The sequence below is a fragment of the Danio rerio genome, chromosome 15 (assembly GCF_049306965.1).
Source record: "Danio rerio strain Tuebingen ecotype United States chromosome 15, GRCz12tu, whole genome shotgun sequence".
Taxonomy (NCBI): Eukaryota; Metazoa; Chordata; class Actinopteri; order Cypriniformes; family Danionidae; genus Danio; species Danio rerio.
The window spans coordinates 23,748,198-23,769,303 of NC_133190.1; the positions used below are offsets into that span (position 1 = coordinate 23,748,198).

Consider the following 21,106-nt stretch of genomic DNA (forward strand, 5'->3'; position numbering starts at 1 on the left):
CTCCACTATTGTATCAGTTTGTGTTCTCTCATTTGTAAGTCCACCATCTGTGGTGGTTGAGCCATTGCCAGAATGAGAGACGTGTGTCCAAATGCGAGTGTCCTTCCACCCTCCTGCTAAGACTCTGGAAGACACACAAGAGTACAGCTCCACCTTGTGCTGTGATTGTCTGGGCTTTGTGGGATAGGATTGTAAATTTAAGGGTCCCTTGAAGGTCTTGAGTTCTTTATTGCAATATTGCATTGGTGTCAATGCAATTTCACCTGGAATAGAAAGGGAGGGACATATTGAGAATCTACTACCTTTTTTTTTTTCAAAAATGGATATTAGCATTTTGTTTCTTATTAAAGCCACATTTGACAGCTTATGACTTGATAGATAAGTTGTGTTCCAAATGGCACACACTATGCACTTATGGACTATACACTGATGGACTTACACACTCAACCAATGTGTATGAGTTTAGTGTTGTTTTTTTACTGAACAGAAATTCAAACTATTTCTCAGATGAAGTTTGACGGTTGCAAAATTAATATAAATAAATTACCAAAATATGTGGGAGGGGATTTTTCTTGCGCAGTACAAAAATTAAATAAAGCAATCCAACCACATTGGCCGATACCTCCTCCAAGTTCGCTACTTGAGCACAGTTGAGTGTGTGAAGAGTTGAACATTCCCCACTTCTTTTTAGAGGTTGAGTATTTAAAGTGCATTCATTTTTAAAGGGGTGGTTCAGAGTGTATTTTTAAGGCTTGGTTGTGTTTATAAGATGCAAAGCAATGTGTGCTCATGCTTCATTTGTAAAAAATCACGCTATTTTTTTCATACAGTATATCTTTGGTTATATACAGCTACTCAGCTAACATGAAATTCCTAGTTCCTCCAAAAAGTCTGCCCTCAAGAGGCTCTGATTGAACAGCTAACATAATGTGCTGTGATTCGCGGATCAGCTTCATGTCACCAGGAAGCATCACGTCCAGTCATGACTCTTTTTTTTTTTACAGTGAGAGTATATGATTTTTTAAATTTTTTTTACTTATTTTTTTTATTGAATATTCGAAAAACATTAACAAATGTCATGAATGAAACAGCAACAATCTAAGTTTTATTTTTTTTTTTCATTTAGTTCAAGATAATTGCCAATTATCTGAAATATAAATATAATATGCCTATATTGAAATTTTGCCAACAAAAAAAAACAAGGTTTATGAAATAAGTACTATTTTCCTTTTCACATTCATGGAAAGCAAAGATGACATTCTTATATGTAAATTCAAAATCTGCCTTCACATAAACTTTTATAAAATCAAAAACATCACACCAAAATATCATTGAATGAGGGCAATTCCAAAATAAATGAACCAAAGTTTTAGGATTTACTAAGCAAAAAGAACAGTTGGTGTTAATATCATTTATAAGTCTTTTAAGATTACACTTGTCTGAATAGCATCTATGAATCAGTTTAATGGTAACTTCTCTTATTTTGTGTCTTACAAAAAAAATTGTGGGGTATGTCAAGTCATACCTCTACTAGCACACACTGTGCCTCTGCTGTGTAAATACCTTCAGTCGGTGTAGCCGTGTGAGCCTGAATTAGACATAAAATGAAGAGGACACAGCTGAACTTCACGCCTGCTCTCTAAAATAAAATCTGACAAGTGTCTTTTATATATTCGGGTTATAAGAATGTGTAATGTCGAGTTCAGACTGCATGATTTTCAAAGTAGTCGTGTCACAGATGTTTTCACACTGCATGACTATCTGGGCTAGTGTTTCGTCGCTGCTTTGTTCACACTGCAAGATGGATCGGTGATTGCATTGCATGGCTTTACTATAGGAAGAATCACCGACAACTTCGTCCAAACTACGTCTCACAGCCAAAAACACGTAGTATATCTTATGTTATTAACTACATAATGAGAAAGAAGCCTTTAATTAGGTAGAAAATGTACATATTTGCTCATGGGTTTAAAGGGAATTAGCCATTTCTCCTCAACATTGATAATAAACTAATTTCTTTCTGTAGAAAACGTCAAACAGACACAGTTGCTCCTGAGTCCTGTCAAACCTGCACTAGTTTTCACTGCACTTTTCATCCATTTCGTGGTTCCAAATAAACCAAAAAAAGAGTGCTTTTAACTTCCCCCCCTGCCTCCTGCTAGACTGCAGCAGGTATACACAAATGCACACACAAATGAATGCTGCTCTCTCATTGGCTGTAGGCGATCGCTGATGTTATTTTCAGTCAAAACTCAATTCACACGGCATGATTTGAATCGCCGACAGCTCCAGATATTTAGCATGCCAAATATCTCACAGTCATCAGCGACCCATCGGCGATTCTCTCAGATCGCGTCTTTGATAGTTCATACTGTGTGATTGTCACTCACGTGCACGAGCACCGATATACCTGTGATTTTAGGCATTTATCAGCGATTTCTCAAAACCTGTCGGCGAGCCAAAATTGGGGCTAAAATCACGCAGTCTAAACTAGGCATAAGTAATATGAAACATTCACATATTTTTTGTGAGTTTGTTATTTAAGATGTAGAACGCAGGAAAAGTGGCTGCATAGAGACACACCACAGCGCTGCTGAAGATTGTTGCTGTTTACAGGGGTTTGATGAATAAATATGAATTAGCTAAATTGTTAAAGATGCCAAACAGCATTTCCTGTTGTTTACATCCTTGTTTACATCCTTGCTACAACATACTGTTAACGCTAGAAACTATGCATGTAATAAATCAATTTTAAAAAATAAAAATGCTTACAAGTTGTGGCTCATAGTCCACAGCTTCTTTTATTATGGTTGGAGCTGCTCTTTAAGGAGTTTTTAGCCGAATCCAGCACTGAACTGAAAAAGATTTTGGAGGCTGACTTTGTCAAATGCTTGCTAGATATTTTTTATAATTCTCTGGAACATAATCTGGAACATAATTGTGTCGTGTCCTTTGTGAGCCCAAATACAGAAACAGAAGAAGCTCTGTGGACATAGCAGCGTTTGGATGGCATTTTAGCTTTCTTTGCTATAACATTACAGCGCCTCTGGCCACGCCTCTTTCGCTCACAGAGAGTGTGCGTGTGGTGAAGTGAATGTGCATAACCTGAAGCGCTTGTGACATCACTAACCTGGATGTTTTTTTTTTTGTAGTTCTAATTCAAGCTAATTTTGCATTTGCAATTTCTCACTTTGCATTGAACTTGAGCGTATTACATTCAGATATGTTGTTTGTTCACACGTTACATTACACATGAACTAAAGTTTAAAATATGATATCGTACACTCTCAGAAAAAAAGGTACACAGTGGTACAACTAATGTTCATTGAGGAAGAGTTTTGTACCTTTGTAAAAGTTGCACCTTGAATGGTACAAAAATGACCTCTTATGATACTGTTCTGTACATTTAATGGTAAAACTGAAATGAAGGTACATTTACTGTAGGCCTTGACAACTTCTTGTTTATTACAATATCTACAGTATATAAATAAATATGACTAAAAGGGCGAATCGATTTTATGAATAAATTTCATATTAAAACATGAATCATCATTTAAAAACATATGCTTAAAGAAAGTCATAAACATTCATTATTATGTTCTATGATACAAAACAACTGGTACAACAAAACTAAAGGTATTGTAAACTAAACATTTAAGGCATTTTTATTAAACATTGGGTAAGCATTTTCTGATAAATACAGTTTTATTGATATCCGCACCTTTTGGCGTTTGCTTTCCGCTACGCACATGAGCTGAAAATAGTCCTGCTTATGCAAAGTGTTCATGCGGACTTTTAATTTTGTAAAACTAATCAAACATTGAGCATATCTCCTTACAATACTTTAGCATAATTCTATTTCTATTTTAAAATTAAGTCAATTCATTTAAATTAAAGGTACTGTGTGAAAATAGGAGAATAAATGTTTTTAATTGTACACATGAGAGAATGTATTTCTGTAACATTTTTGTGAAATGTTTGCAAAAAATAGATATTTTGATTTATGCTTAAGTATCTTTTATTGTTTATTGTAAATGAAAAAGGTGCATTTACACAAAAAGAAACTTATTTTTAAAACATTGTTTGAAAATGTATTTGATGTTTTATATTTACTGAAAACAAATTGACACATTTTGGATAAAGCAAAAGGCCTTTAAATAGTTCTTGAAGGAACACATTTGACACTGTTAAGGTACAAAGTGTCTTGTCACGGCAGTGGGGATACTTTTTCAGATTTATAGCTTTGATGAAGGTACAATATTGTATCTGCAGGTTTAAAAAAAAAACAAAGGTACATTTTGTTTCCCCATGGTACAAATCATGCCCTTAAAGGTAGAAACTGCAATGGTACAAATTTGTTACTTTTTCTTAAGGTACAATTCTGTTCAATAAAAAGGTACTGCCCCAGTGACAAGACTTTGTACCTTCTTTGGTACAACATTGTACCATTTTTTCTGAGAGTGTACTAGTACAGCTCTTTAAGAATATTTCATTGTGAATGCACTACTAAAAATGGTGAATAGCAGTGCATAAGTATGCAATTTGGGATGTAATAGCCTAATGATACTGCTGAATCGGCATTTCTCATCATTACTTCCTCCATAGCAGAAAATATAGCATTTTGTGTAGCATTCTAATAGGCCGGATACATTTCATGGTATGTGCTGACTTGTATTAAATGCAGACTTCAGTGGATTGCCTTAGCTTTGCTTGTTTTTAACCCAAAATCAGACTTTTTTCACCTTTATGGACAGCATATTTAAATATAACGTGCTATTTATCGTATAGAAAATAGTGACTGTCTGTGCACAAGTGAGCAAATTCCACTGCAGATTTAGTGGCTATATATAGTGTAGGGAATGAGGCACTTTGGATTCTAGGCTGCATTTGGTTGAACAGGAAATTTTAAGTGCTAAGAGTGATGTCATTAAAATCATTGATCTGTGTTGACAGAAATAAGAAACTGACTACTGAATGCTTAGAATATCTTGTAAATGTGACTTATGTCATTGTTTTAGAGCACACTGACCTTAAAGCTAATGTATTGTAATGGAGATTTCAAGAGTCCTTTTTATCTGTGTTTAAACCATGGTTATTACGATGTTATAGCGTAACATGATTTTGTTGTATTGTATATAGTTTCTTTAAAGTCTTTTATAGACTATTAAGTTCTTTTAAGTCTATTATAAACAATACAGTAAAATATTGTTTAAAAATACTTTAAAAACTAGAGAAGCATATTTATATGGAATGAATAAGGCCGATATAAACAGATCTATAATGAATGAATTAACTGCATGAAATAACTGATTTGCAAAATGTTAATTTTTTTCTGTTGATTAAGCAAATAAATACTTGACAAAATTAACAAAATGCAATGCAAACAAAATGTAATTAAATCATTACAAAATATATGCTGGTAATCTGATGTGTAATATTTACCTTTTTAAACAAATAAAAACAAGAAGACATTTGTTAATTACATATGATCATACAATTTAACTCAGTGGTCTATATTAAAAAAATTAGAACAATAATTATATCTATAAAGTAAATACAAGTTGTCAAAATTGATGCATGTTAAGTGTCATTCGAGTCATATTAAGAGACAAACACACAAGTGTCTGCTCTCCACCACAATGATGAACCTACAAATTTCAACATTACAGAAACCTCAGTATATCGCAACCTTAAAGTCTATTTCATGTCTCTTTGTTAATCTTTTTGCAAAAGTACATAGAATAATGTTCATTTCAACATTTATTTTCCTTGAACAGTCTGACGCAAAACTTTTTGGGAAATAGAAATCTACTTCTACACTGTAAAAAATGCTGTGTTCCACTAAATGGATTTGTGTTGGGACAACATAAAGATACTTATTAGTTTTTACAATTAAGTTGTCTCTCAAATACCTCAAGAATTTTAGTTAATTCTGCTCAATTAAAGTAAGTAGTTTTTACAAACAGCAAATGTCTCTTTTTAAGTGTGCTCAATTCAAATTCTTCTTTATACAATGAAATTCCATTACACTTTTTTTTCATTTTAACCTAACCCTTAATCCTAGTAAAATTTTTGTACTGTATGTTCGATTCTTAAATGGTATGTTTATTTAGCTTATTCTATATACATTTATAAGTAATGAATCATGATTGTTAAGCCAACACCTTATTTTTTCAGTGGACTTTGTCAGACAACAACAGTACTAATGGTGTATTCTAAACTTAATATATCCATATTCAGTTAAAACAAAAAAATTCTTGTAGGTGTTAATTCTATTCATTCATTCATGTTTATTTATAGCATTTTTACAATTTAGATTGTCAAAGCAGCTTAACATAGAAGTTCTAGTAAATTGAAACTGCCAGTCCAGTTTTCAGAGTTCAGTTTAGTTCAGTTCAGTGTGGTTTAAAGGTCACTGCTGAAAGTCCAAACACTGAAGGGCAAATCCATTGATGCGCAGCTCCACAAGTCCCAAACCAAGCAAGCAAGTGGTGAGGAACAAACTTCACCAATTGACGAAAGTGAAGTAAAAAACCTTGAGAGAAACCAGGCTCTGTTAGAGACGGCCATTTCTCCTCTGCTCAAATTTCTTGTGTAGAGCTGCAGTCTAGGCGCCAGAGGCTGGAGAACACTGGAAGTCCATTGTGGAGAAGCTGCAGGTGTGAGTAGGTCACTAACGGGTGTTCAGCCTGGCCCACAGGATCAATGCGGACATTTGTCTATCACTGGGTCTTTCAGAAATCATTCTCATGCTCTCTACTCCTCCATGACCACCAAAACATCTGTTCAGGATATGGCCTGATCCAGGATTATGTAGACCTCTAGAAGTTCTGGTTGGCATGATCACTTCACAGGTCACATCAAGTGTGCTGCACAATCTCTAGAGAACTCGGGATGAGTATCCACAGGTGGAAATAGAGAAGATAGAAAACATAGTGTAGCTGCTGTTCATGGTGTATTTATACAAGACATATTAATGTGCAATTTTGAATAAATGATTGATCAATTTTTGATGACAAAAGCTCATTTCAATGGCATTTCGATGTAAAATTGTATCAGTGTTTACCTTGTAAAAACAATAATATCAATAATAGAATTTAAAAGCAATATTTTTTTAATTTATAGTATTTTAAAATTATTTAGTTCCTGTCAGATGTCAAAGTGAATACTTCAGTTTTTAGTGTCAAGTAATTCTTTAATAATCATACTAATATGCTGTTAAAATAATTTCTTTTTTTTATTAACACTGAAAACAACAACTATTATAAAGATTTATAATGAATACAATGTTCACAAGAGCAGCATTATTAAAAAAAGAAAAACCTTCAAAATAAATATCTTTGTTACACACAGTCCAAGAAGGTGAAGGAGAGATTGTTGTTTAAAGTGTTATTCTAAATCGCAGTGACTCTTGAGCGTCTTGGCAATGAATCAGGCAAAAACGGAAGAACTGTAAACAGGAAATTTGGGGATGTTGAGGTCTGAGCTGTGGGATTTCCCCAAAGAGTCGAGTGAAAGGTGTGTTCATGCCTGTTTGGTCAGCTGGACAATTATGAAAAGACACTTTGTTGAGATTATCTGGAGTGATTTGTTAAAAAAAAAAAAAAAAAAAAAAAAAAACCTTAGATGCATCATTACACAAGTACAAATAATAGATATGGAAGTGTGTTAAACTTGTAGTCTGTCTTGTTTAATGTATGGGCTGCTGGTTGCTATTGCTTAATTGCTGATTCGTGGTATAAATGCCAGCAAAATCTAATCTTGTGTTAAGATTTCTGATATGTTATACCACAAATGCCACAAATTTTGATCTTCAAAAGCAAGCTGTAGCATAAAAGAAAGACATTAGTGAACGAGTTTTTATGTCATTTATTGCATGACTAGCTCACACAATATTTTACTTATACTACTAATATTGAATTTAAAGGGATAGTTTGCCCAAAAATGAAATTAACTCACCATTTATTCATGCTCTTTTGGCTTTAAATTAATTCTTTGTGCTTTTTTGTTTACTAAATTTTAAAGAAAGTTGAAAACCTGTAACAATTGACATTCATAATAGGACAAACATACTATGGAATTCGATGGTTACAGGTTTTCAAGTGAAGAGTAACTAAATGCATTGGGTGAACTATCCCATTACTTTTGACAGCTCTCATGATACCATTTAAAAGATCTATTATAAATATCTATTAAATAGATAAAGATCTTTTTAAATAATCACGTGTATCACAAGCTACAGACAATTTCTAATAAAATACTGTCCACGTTCATATAGTGGTGTAAAGTTACATATTGCAAATATTCAAATGACTGTAATTGAGTAGTTTTTCTCAGGAGTTGAAATTTACTAAGTAACTAAAAAGTAAAAACTGTATATTTTTGCTTTCTCTTGAGTACTTTTAGTGCTGTGTCTGCACTTTTTGTCTACTATTTTCCTTCAACCTGCAGCCACTACTTTGTTTTTTCTTCTCTGTGGGGATTGGGTCAGTATAAATAGATCATAAGATTCTTGTCCAACCAAATCGCACATAGATACTAAATCGCATCATACTGAACAACCGCAAGATATTAACTGTTTGAAAGCATTAAAAGTATCCAAGAATGATGTCCAAAATCTTTACACACAATGACCCAGAGACTTTTCCCAGAGATGGGTTGTGGCTGGAAGGGCATCCGCTTTGTAAAAGCATGCTGGGTAAGTTGGCGGTTCATTCCACAGTTGCGACCCCGGATTAATAAAGGGACTAATCCGAAAATAAATTGAATGAATGAATGACCCAGACACTGTTTAGACTGCATGTCACTGTATGATGAATGAAATGGCCTTAAAGGTGCAGTATGTAAGTTTGACACCCAGTGGTTGAACTTAGTATTGCATTCCTGGATCAAAACAAACACAAGCGCAGGTTGCCAGATTAAGAACCAACAGGAGTGTGTCTAGCAATTGAGCCTAAAGGCTGATTTAAATCATGTTCTTTATAAAAGCAATGGCGTGCTATAGATATTTTCTATTATTAAAGGAGTTTTTGTTTTAACCAACAGCTCAAATTAATATATTAGAAAAGGCTTATATTTCTTGCAGCTAAACAAGAGAAAACTATGGTGGCCGGGAAGTGCAAAACAACATTACAAAGTGTAAAACACTTTTACAAAGCTCGAGACAATTTATCTGTCTGATGATAGGTAAAAATGTTTTTCAAAATGTAAATTTGTCTCGAGCTTTGTAAAAGTCTTTTACACTTTGTAAAGTTGTTTTGCACTTCCCAGCCACTGTAGAATACTGACAATGATCACCTCAGATACACGTGCTTTATTCAGTGTTAAATGCTAACAATGTGAGATTAAATGCCATTTTATGTGATATTTTTTAAATATTACTGAAACAACAGCAGATAGTTCACCTCAGATCTTGAAAATAAAATAAACCCTTTTCAATTAAACTTTAGACTCAAAACTAACACAGTGATTCAGAATGTACATTTTATAATTTTAAAGAGGTTTATTATGTATTATTAGATTACCGTTTTGTGAGTGAGTGCATATTCTGTCCTTCTGAATGATTGCATTTACATTTCTGTCATGTTTCTTCTGCTGCAAACAGCCAAATTGCTTATCACTGCAAATTATGTCATGTAGCGTGTTGTTAGAACACCTAATGTTTACGTTCGTAATATTTATATTTTTTTCTATTTAATAACCTCATGTGGAACTCTGAATCTGTGTCTCATTTCGGAGTTGGCTACTGTCCACCAGAGGTCCATTTCGGTCATGGACGCATACTCTGGGAACATTTCTGACTGAATGAATGAATGAAATACGCAGTTTTCCAACAAGGCAACCCGGGGTGATGAAATATAATTGGCTAAAATGAACATGGGCAGGTTATAAGAACCAAAGCAAAGACAGACATTCCAGGACGTAACTCACATTTTTAAAGCAGAATATCTGACTTCAGCATTGTTTTTTAGATAAACAAGAATGTTCGCTTAGCATGTTTCTTAAATATCTGGAAACATGTTGCAACCCAAGCTCATTCTGCAACCCGGGCTCATTGTGGAAACGTAGCCCCGCGGACATTTCTGCAGACCGTGAAATGCGTCCCGGGAGGTACGTATTTGAGCAGTTTTTGTTTTCGTGAATCCCACTCTGGGGAGGGCGCGCCGTTCGCGCCCACGCTGTTCTTGCGTGAAAAGCAGCCGGAGGCCGCTGTGGAGCAACCGTCCATCCGTGTGACTGGCTGAACGACTGAACGATCGACCGGGCGGCCGGCCAATTGGCCGACCCAGCCGCCCTCCTCCTCCTCCTTCCCTAAACCCAAGCGACGATTTGCAAATGTCGTCCAGAAAAAAAAAAGCAAAAGCTCTTGTCTTTGATTTTGACCGCGTCTTCGGATCTCGCCGCGTTCTCGCCCTTATTTTTTGGATTCTGTTTTTCATCTTACCTGATTTCTGGAACCGCTCTTTCCCAGACTCGATCCCTCCTCCTCTGTGCCTCCACTCCGCCGACGTAACACTGCGAGCTAAGCAGACAAACTGGTTGCAGCGGGAAAGGCCTCCACACAGAGGTGAGCCATCAGCCGGCGAGCGCGAAGAGGAGGAGCGTCGTCACACCGCCCCATAGCGTTCGCTCGAAAAAAACTAAATGCGGCCATACGTACCTCCGGCCACGTAAATCGCAGTCTCCAGAAATGTCTGCGGGGCTACGTTTCCAGAATGAGCTTGGGTTGTCATTCTGAGAACGTAGCCCAGCGGACGTTTCTGGAGACCAGATTTACGTAGCCGGAGGTACGTATGGCTGCATTTTATTGTTTTAAGAGAACGCTACAAGGCGGTGTGACGCCGCTCCTCTTTACACTCGCCGGCTGACAGCTCACCTCCATGTAGAGGGCTTTCCCGCCGCAAGCAGTTTATTCGTTTAGCTCATCGTGTACGTCGGCGGAGTGGAGACTCGGAGGGGAGCTGACCGCGAGGACGGCGACGACCGGGTTCGTGTCCGGAGAAGAGTGGTTTCAGATATCAGGTAAAACAAAAACAGAACCCAAAAAAAAAAATGTGAACGAGTTCATAACTGGGTGAGAATGTGGTGAAATCCGAAAACGTGGCCAAAATCCGACGAGGGCTTTTCTTTTTCTGGACGGCTTTTGTAAATCGTTGCTTGGGTTTAGGGAAGCAAGCAGGCGGGCGGGTCAATCGGTAAAACCGATTGGGTTTAGGGAAGGAGGAGGAGGAGGGTGCGTCGGCCGATTGGCCACAGTCAATCATTCAGTCATTTAGTCAGTCGGAGACAGTCACTGGACAGCGGCCTCCAGCGGCTTTACACGAGAACAGCGCGGACGCGAACGGCGCGAACGAGAGACGTTAGAGATGCGAAAAAGCATGCACAGCGGCCTCTCACGGATTTGTGAAAACAAAAACTGCACAAATACATACCTCCCGGGAAGTATTTTGCGGTTTTCAGAAACGTCCGCGGGACTACGTTTTCAGAATGAGCCTGGGTTGCATATTATAGTATTTTTGTGCTTTAGAAGAGAAAAACTTACATAAAGCACCTTTAAACAATCACTAAATGCAGAATGTTGTTTTCACGTACGTGGACAAAATGCATCAACCTTTCACAGGTTAATACTCACTACTCCTAAGTATTTTAAAATGGCTACTTTTTATTCATACTTTGAGTAATATTTACAAAAGATACTTGCAAATAATAATACTTTTATTTAAGTATAATTTTTTAGTACTCTTTTCATCATTGCATTCAAACAACTTTCGCCAGATAGTCTTATGCCAGGGGTTTCCAAACTCGGTCCCGAAGGGCCGGTGTTCTAGAGAGTTTAGCTCCAACCCTAATCAAACATACCTGAACCAACTAATCAAGCTCTTACTACATATATTTAAAACTTCCTGGCAGGTATATTGAAGCAAGTTGGAGGTGAACTAAGCAGGACACCGACCCTCCAGGACCGAGTTTGGACACCCCTGTTTTCCGCAGTTTACTAAATGATCAATTATTCATACAGTACATGAAGGTTATTCATACATGTCAGAATGTTTGTACAAATAAGAAATGACCCTCTCAATGTCTTATCTCTACATTTTTGCTTAAAGGAATAGTTCACAAAATTAAATAAACAAATATAAAAATTTTATAAATTCTAAATTAAACAAAACACAAAAGAAGATGTTGGGAACTATAGCCTTTGATATCTGTTGTCATTTGTTGTTTCCAAAATTCTATAAATATATTTCTTTTAACAGACAATAGAAATTTCTTAAATAAATAGAAAGAAATGGAGATTAATTACATTTTTTTATGTGAACTAAATCTTTAATACACAAGATGTGCATATTTATATGGTAAAACGAGAGTTCCATATGTACAGTCATAATTACTTCATTATCGAATGTGTTACTGGAATTAGTGAAGAATCTCCTCCACTGCACCTTCAGCAAATTGTGCGTGAGTAATACATGGTCAATTGGAAATAGCTTGTAAGACATAAAAAGACATCTTAGGACATGACAGGTTATAAGTGAGGCGTGTGTGTGGGCGCTTACGCAGTTTTATTTATCTCGATTTTTTGAGGCATATTTGGTTTTTTGATGGAAAAAGGTTTCTTCTACCACCATGACCTACTTTAAACTTTCATGAGGGGATGTGTTCACTCTCACGCTTCAAATGTGTGTTAATATTTCATGCTGTCAAGAGCTTTTTCCGTGAAATCAAATTGCTGTAAAAACGGATTTGCTCTTTCATCCCCTCATTAAATCATGAACCTTTGCGGTCTCTTTTGATCTTTATTAGTGCACATAGGAAATATTCAGGTCATTTTTTCCTGCACATTTAAGGATGGTTAATATGTGCTTAACTGTCATCATGCGCTATGTCAATATTATATTATATTATATTATATTATATTATATTATATTATATTATATTATATTATATTATATTATATTATATTATATTATTAAAATGATATCCTGTGGCTAATATTAATACATATTTGGTTGAGTGCTCATTACATTATGTATTATATAAAATTACAAATGTTAGCCTTTATTGGAATAAAGTCATTTTCATTATTTACAGAATTGGTATAGTGAACTAAAACTAAAAGCTAAAGCTAAAATAGATGTTGTTTTTGTAAACAAAATAAGTAATTTCTGAAAATCTATTATCTGGATAAGTTATATTACAACCCCTAATCCGAGTTAGGACAGTATGAAAAATGCCAAAAAAAAAACAAAAAAAGTAGTGATTTTTACATTTTCTTTGACTTGTATTTCATTACAGACAATACAACAAACATTCAATGTGTTCCTCATAATTTTACTTTATAAAATTAGAACAAACACATATTCCAATTTCAGTTCTTGCAACACATTTCAAATAGTTAGAACAGTAAAGAATTTACCATTTTGTAATGTTGCCGTTCCTTTTCAGAACCCTTAAAAGGCGTTTAGGGACTCAAGTTATAAAGGGTTTCAGGTGTAATTTTGTCCCATTCTTTCTGCAAACAAGTCCTAAAGTTGGCAACAGTATAGGGTCTTTTTTGTTGCATTTTGTGCTTTAAAAAGTGCCACACATTCTCTATTGGAGACAAGTCAGGACTGCAGACAGGCCAGTTGAATAACTGTACCCTCTTTTAATAATTTTCTCAGGTATTATTTTGGTGATCCTCTGTCTTTGCACCTAAAGGACTAGACCAAATCATAATTACAATCGCCTGTTGACATCACCTGTTTTAAATTACATCATTATTTATCAATTTGCCTGATTACTAGCCTAAATAGCTCCTGTCCCAACTTTTTTTGGAATGTGTTGCAATCAGAGTGACAGCAAAGGATGTTTACAAATAAAATGAAACTAACCAGACAAAACATGAAATATTTTGTGTTCATATTGTCTGTAATGAAATAGAAGTCAAAGTAAATTTGGAAAGCACTACTTTGTTTTTTTTATTTCCGTTTTCTATACTGTTCCAAATTTTTTTATTTTTTTTAGTTTTATAATTATAGTATATTGTGAGCCTTCAGGTCAAAAAATGTTACTAAATTATCAATATGACACTAAAATACTAAAATTTCATCCCTTTGCAATTTATGTAAAATGTAAATGTCTGCCACATGGAATATACTGGTCTATTAATTGATTCATCATTACCTTAAAATGGGCCCCAGATTTGTTAAAGGCACAGTTCACCAAAACTTTTCAATTCTGTCATCATCCGCTTGTTAAGTCTTGACGTATGGAATACTGTTCCCGGGTCCAAGCCTACTGATTTGAATAATGAGAAAACACTTGTTTGTGACCATTTTTAATCATAGCAAACATTAAATTGTATATATAATCGTGGTGTACCAATAGTCTATGGACTTGCTGCATCACAGACATCAATATTTTCACAATTTATAAAAAAAAAAATTAATCACTTTCTGGCCATTGGATATTATGCATAGATATGTCAGTATATGAAGAGTTCAGATGCAAAAACCTCTAAGTGGCGTCGGAAATTTCTACCCGAAAAGAACATTTTTTATCAGCCTCCTTTGTTTATGTTAAATTATTTTACTTTAAAGACCAGGAAAATAACTTATTCTTTGCCACAAAAGTAATATTACAGAACATACACTCAGGAGCTTGATGAAAATACAAATTTTAGAGAAAAATTTTGGACTGCATTTTGAGGTTTTTGCATCTAAACTCTTTTTATATATTGCGATCATGATTTTTGAAAGCATTACATCGCTTAGTAAATGTTAATTATTACCTTTTGATGAGCCTCCCCATACTGTTTGATAGAGTGCTTGGACCTGGAAGCTGCTTCACGTGACGTACTTAACAAGTGGATTTAATATCCTTCACATCACTTTATGTTTAGAAAACTGCTGGAAAACTGTAACCATTGACTTATACTATTCGTTTTTCCTACTATGGAAGTCAAGGGTTACAGGTTTCTAACAGTCTTCAAAATATCTTCTTTTTTGTTAAACAGAAAAAAAGAAAAAACTTATAAAGGTTGGGAACCAATTGTCGAAGAGTAAATAGGGTATATGCCGAAGCATGCTAATGGGACTTTTAATTTGGCAGTAACCTGGGTTAAGCGCTTCCGGCGAACTGTATGCCGATGCAAAAACCGGCATGTTTAAGGTCTGTTTTCTTTAAAATTCAGCGATCTGCCTTAGCTGAGTGATAGCCAATATAAAGTGGGTCTTAGATTGTACAAGAAACACTGCATTAAATTACATTTTCCCCCGCAATGTCTTTGTAATATGAGCATTTATTTTACCCGAGTATATTTAATGAAGCTTTTGCGCCAGCCTGCCAGTTCTGACTGGCGCATTCGAGTAATCAGCTTTTTGTCTCGTTTTACGCTTGAGCAACTAAATGAATGCCAAAATTTATGTAACTGAATAAATGTTAATGACATTACATCATCGATGCTGTAAAAGGAACCATATAAAATGGAAAAAAGTTCCCAATAACAGGTCACTGGAAGTTTATCAGTATGGGAAAAACACTAGCTCGGCATATACCCTATTATGTGTAAGTCAACATTTTTTGCATGAACTATCCCTTAAAGCAGAAAAAAATTAAAAGTATTTGCCACATAACTTCTACAATATCAGTTGGTTTATCAATGTTACAGGAAATGCTTCAGATATCTGTTGTTAATGTCAAAGAATGCATATCAGAAAATAAAGATGTCCTTGTCTTCAAGAACCAAAGCTATGAAAGATTGAAGAAAACATGACCCAGGCTGCATTAAAAATTGAAATACTAAAACACTTTCTATTTAAAGTGCATTTGAAGAAGTTCTATCTTTTTTAAAGCAGTATTGAAGCAGCAATCACAGTGTGCATGAGGGAAGTGTGAAGATCACCTCTCCCACGCAGCTTATCGGCTCTCTCACACTATACAGATCACAAAATCACATCTCATCTTATCTCTCTTTACACATGCTCTTCGCTGTCACAGACCTCCCTACATGAAGATATATAGTGTGAGAACATATATTACATTAACAATAACACATGCTCTCAATTTACCAACAGCTTGCAGCAGCATTAAAAATGACTGGTGAATCACACTTACTTAAGCATTTGTTGGAGTTTCCGTTTTAAATGCGAATGAATAGGGGGAGAGTATTACATAAAGGAGTCATGCAAGGTGATTAACTAAGGTTTGCGGAAGTATTGGCATTTTCGCTATTATTTAATGCCCCCAAAAGCATGTCTTAACCTGTTTTGCTGCTGTGTTTGTAGATTGCATGCATTCATCTATTGTTAGCTCTGCTTGTTTGCCAATTAATTAGGCTGGTTTAAGATTATTTTTGACATTGTGAAAATGAGCAGCTGCGACTGTTTTTCTTTTGTGCATTGTCAGTAGATCACACACAGAACTTTACACTTCAACCCGTGCTTTTATGCTGTCGCTTGCACAAATTTGGCCTGTTTATTAAATCTGGCCCATATACTTCAGACATGTACACACAGCAGAAAAAGGGATTTTAAACATTACATTTTGCAATAAACAGCTGGCTAGCACTGCATGCTAAAGATACTTTGTTTTATTTGTTTAAATTTGTGTCATTTATTTGTAGTCAGGAATGGCCAGTATTTATGAAACATGTATTCCAATACGTATAAAAATAGTATTTTGTCATTTATATTTGATAGGGTTTATGAAAATTGCTTTGTGTTTTGTATCGCAATACTTTAGTGTCTTGTATCTTTCAAATAATGTAAAATACGGTGTAGGAAGTCTACATGATGACATCATAAAAATGTGGCCTCTGATTGGTGCTTTCTCAGTTATTTGCCTAGGCGTGAGATCAGAACAGAAATTTGATTAGGAAGGTGGTCAATGCTTGGAGTTTAGATGGAAATTATGCAACACACATAAAGAAAACAACAGACGAATGGCAACAGAAGTCAACAATTATTGAAAATAGTGTACTGCACAATGCTAAGACCAGTAATATGTAATGGCAGTATAGTGTACAATTTGGCATTAGCATCGTTGCTTAAAAAAGAGGTGGAATAAAATATTAGTCCTTAAAATGGATGTGGAGCCTTTATCACATAATCATTGTCAGTCTCTGTGCTGCAGGTGGAAATGCAGATGATTTTTAGAAATATCAAACACCTAAAGAATGTACTGGTGTTCACTAAGGGGTCAAATTAGAACTCTTCTAGTTAAAAAAGAACTCAAAAGTCTTGGGAAAATGAGTATACTGTACAAATAATAGTAGTGTGGAAAATAAGACAAACAACATACAAATAAGTCCTACATTGGCGATTCCTACAATACTTTATTGGCTGTTTCAAATGCCAGTAGATGATCTGCAGATGCACTGTACAGTTAATGAAGAGATGTCAAAATGGCACAATACAGAATATGAGATACAAAAATTTAATAATACTCCAGTCCACACAGACTGGTCTAAAACTCCAGACTCCAGTTATACGACAGCAGCAGAATGTATATGAAGAGTTCATTTGCTAAAAAAGAGATAACTCCATTTTTTTTAGAGATATCATGTTATATGTTGTGCACTGAAGAGTACAACTGCAAAAAAAAAAAAAAAAAAAAAAAAACGATTTATAAAAATTATTAAAACTTAAAAAAAAAAAAAGATTTTTTTCAACAAAAAAATAAATAAACAAATAACCTCTTCATATATCACCCTTTTTAAATATAAGACTGTTAAGAGATTGTTGCAGTTTCACTGGCCACGTAATGGATGGAAACACATTAAAGAGATATAGTATTCCAACTCATTATCTGCATTACATGGTTATTACAGTGATTAAATAGATAATAAATTATTTATTAATAATAATAATAATAATTAATAATATTATTATTATTTATTAATAAATTATTTATTTAGTGATTAAACAGATCAAATTTATGCTAAAATGAAAGAGAAAGTCAGTTTAACGGCGAAGGGATTGATCGAATAAGCCTACTGATGGAAGGTTTGCAAACAAATGTCATGCTTCCATGTAAAAGTGTTTTTTAGTATTATCAAAATTCAAAATACAGTATATTATTTTTATATATTTGTGGCTGCTGTATTTTGTTGTTTATTTTGATACACATAAAACTGATGTAATTGGTATTTCATTTTTAAAATACATTTTAATGTATTTTTACACATCCCTGTTTGTAAATGCACTTAAAGCCCTGCTATATTTTACTGTACTTGCACGTAGTGTAATATTAACGAAATAAAGTGGGTCAAAAACACTTAAGTTAAACTGTTTAGATTTAATTAAAATTTATTTATTAATTTATTAATTTAATTACAATAACCTTTTCATTTCGTTGTAAATAAGTTAATTTCAGTGCTTGAAACATTTAAAATTAAATCCACACCTAAATTGTCAGGGTATACCAGTATTGGCAAAATGTAAATCTGTATTTTGAGAGCTACACTATATCTACTTTTTTTTATCTGAGAAACCATGACCATACTATATATACAGTCAATATTTTCCAATTAAAATGATATTATTGCTATATTATTCTTTGATTTTGGATGCAGAATGAAGAATCCAAAGCAGCTGGTAACTATAAAATATTCTCTCTTTACAGGCTGAAAGCTCTGGCATCAACTGGAGGCAGAAGTGTCCAGCTTGCATGCGACTGGTGAGACTTCCTTAGTTCAACCCAGAATGTTCCCCTGCTTGAAATGGGCACTTCTTAAGGTTTTACACTGCCCTCTAGTGGTTAATTTTAGTCAACTCCTTTCTATAAAAATCCATGTGGAATAAATCTTCATGTTAATGAATGATAACTTATACCAAATTGAGAATAATTTTCTCTTTCTCTAATAATATTTCAACAACCCCTTTTTTCAAAACACTTTTTTTTTCTCCAACTACCGATGTCAAATTCACACTTTAATCTTTCTGTTCATCCAGTCTGTCAAATTGGTTTGCAAAAAAAATCTAAAGCTGTGGTAAGATTAGATTTGATTCGTTACAACATTCAGTCATCCATTAAATCGTGTGCAGCAGCTATTCACACCAGAATCTTAATGGGAAATTTATTCAGTACTTTTTCGTCAGCTTAGTCCTTTTATTCATCAGGGGTCGCCACAGTGGAATGAATCACTAACTTATCCATGATATGTTTTACACATCAGATGCCCTTCTAGCTGTAACCCAGTACTGGGAAACATCTGTACAAACTCATACACTACGGCCAGTTTAGCGCATGTCTTTGGACTATAGGGGATACTGGAGCACCTGGAAGACACCCACAAGAACACGGGAGAACATGCAAACAGAAATGCCAAATGACCTAGCAGGGACTTAAACCAGTGACTTTTTTGCTGTGAGGCGGCATCCACTCAGCCGTATCTCCCTCTAAAAGGGATATCACCCTAAAATTATAATTTCCTCATCATTTACTCAGACTCAAGTAGTTCTTAACATTTATTGATTTCTTTTTTTTCTGTTGAAAACAAAGAAACATATGAAGAATGTTGGAAAAAAGCAAGTCATTGTCATCCGTAGAAACAACAACAATAATAAATACTATGGAAGTTCCAGCATCCTTCATTACATCCTCCTTTGTGATCAGTTCAATTCATGTTTATTTATATAGCACTTTTTACAATGTAGATTGTGTCAAAGCAGCTTAACATGGAAATGCTAGTAAAGTCCAGATTTCAGAGTTTGAGTTCAGTTTTGTTTAGTTCAGTGTGGTTTAATTTCACTGTTAAAAGTTCAAACACTGAAAAGCAAATCTACTATGATCAATAGAAGAAAGAAACACAAATATGTTTGGAACAGGTGGAGTATGAGGAAATTATGTCATAATTTGAAGTTTTGCATATGGATGGGAAAAACCCCCAGGTGTAAGTGGGTTTTGAAGAGTTTATCTACATAGTCAACAATACTCTAAGCTTTGTATTGTAAAACAGCTTAAACAGCCCAAAAAATAAAAATAAAATAAATAAATAAATTCCAGATGTTCTTTACTTACTGATCTAATTCTTATATATCAAGGGAGATATTTTGGAAATGCAAGCCAGATGGGATTTAAACTTTGGTAAAGTTTGGTTTTAAAAGAAAAATGTATAATGCTGATTCACTAGTCCTGATTCTAACATTAACCCACAGCATTTGGTTTAGTTTTGTGGCTTTCATTGCAGAATAAAAAATTAGGTAATACTAAAAACCATCTATATACCGTTTCCTAAAAAAGCGATGGATTCATGAAAATGAAAATCTTACTTTTTTATTTACTCCAATTTCCCAAAATGCACTTTAATACAATGTCCAAAAATGGCCTATTCTATTAGTATATTCATAAACTATTCAAGTCAGCTTTTTAAAAAAAGACCCTGATTTATCATAATTTAAATGTGTCTCCATAGGCTTTTCTCTCATTTGGATGACCCGTTCCTAGATGACTCTTTACCCAGAGAGTATGTGCTGTACCTGCGCCCCAGTGGACCTTTACAAAACCAGCTTTCTCATTTCTGGCAGCAGTCTCGCTTCACTTGTGGAAAGAACAAAGCTCACAACATATTTCCACACATCACGCTTTGCCAGTTCTTTATGGTGAGTCACACTTTCTATTTGAATCAGATAATCTGTCATGATTATGTTGCAGAATCTTACATGCTCTTACTTTGACGTGTTGTCCAGTGTCCAGACAGTAAACTAGTGGCTCTGTGTGAAGCTCTGCAGTCTTCTGTGAATCAGTGGAGAGGACGTTTCCCCAGCCCTTTGCCTCTGGAGCTCTACACCTCCACCAACTTCATCGGCCTGTTCGTGGAGGAGCAGGTGGCAGAGACGCTTAAGCAGTTTGCCGCGGACTTCGCGGTGGAGGCTGCTGCTAAAGTGGGTGAGGAGGCGTGAGCTGAGCTTTTCCACAGATGGTGCTCATGTTTTGTCTAATCGCCCCATTACTCACTTTGTTCCAAACTGCATGACTTTATTTCACATAAATGGGTAAATTTAGCAGAACTGATTTTAGCATACAGTGAAATGTTGCAACACAGGCTCATTGTGTAACCATAACCCTGTATACATTTCTGGAGAGCGTAAATTATGTAGTCAGAGCTACACATGGCTGAATT

The 21,106-nt window shown here is 34.9% G+C and overlaps 2 protein-coding genes across 3 annotated transcripts in view; both read left to right on the forward strand.

Annotated features, from left to right (window-relative positions):
* The window catches only part of LOC101886227 (ovostatin), a 370,069-nt gene that overhangs the window by 81,365 nt on the left and 267,598 nt on the right, over positions 1-21,106 (forward strand). The window lies entirely within an intron of this gene.
* Positions 1-21,106, forward strand: part of ubash3bb (ubiquitin associated and SH3 domain containing Bb) — a 44,430-nt gene that overhangs the window by 7,519 nt on the left and 15,805 nt on the right. Inside the window, exons 2-4 of one of the 2 annotated variants that reach the window (XM_073923204.1) lie at positions 18,607-18,660; positions 20,399-20,585; positions 20,707-20,871. Coding sequence is in view for 1 of the 2 variants with exons in the window: in NM_001128755.1 (NP_001122227.1) it covers positions 18,607-18,660; positions 20,399-20,585; positions 20,673-20,871 (440 nt within the window). In the remaining variant the exon portion in view is untranslated. Of the gene's footprint in view, positions 1-18,606; positions 18,661-20,398; positions 20,586-20,672; positions 20,872-21,106 lie in introns of both variants that reach the window. The other variant, NM_001128755.1, reaches the window with a different exon arrangement.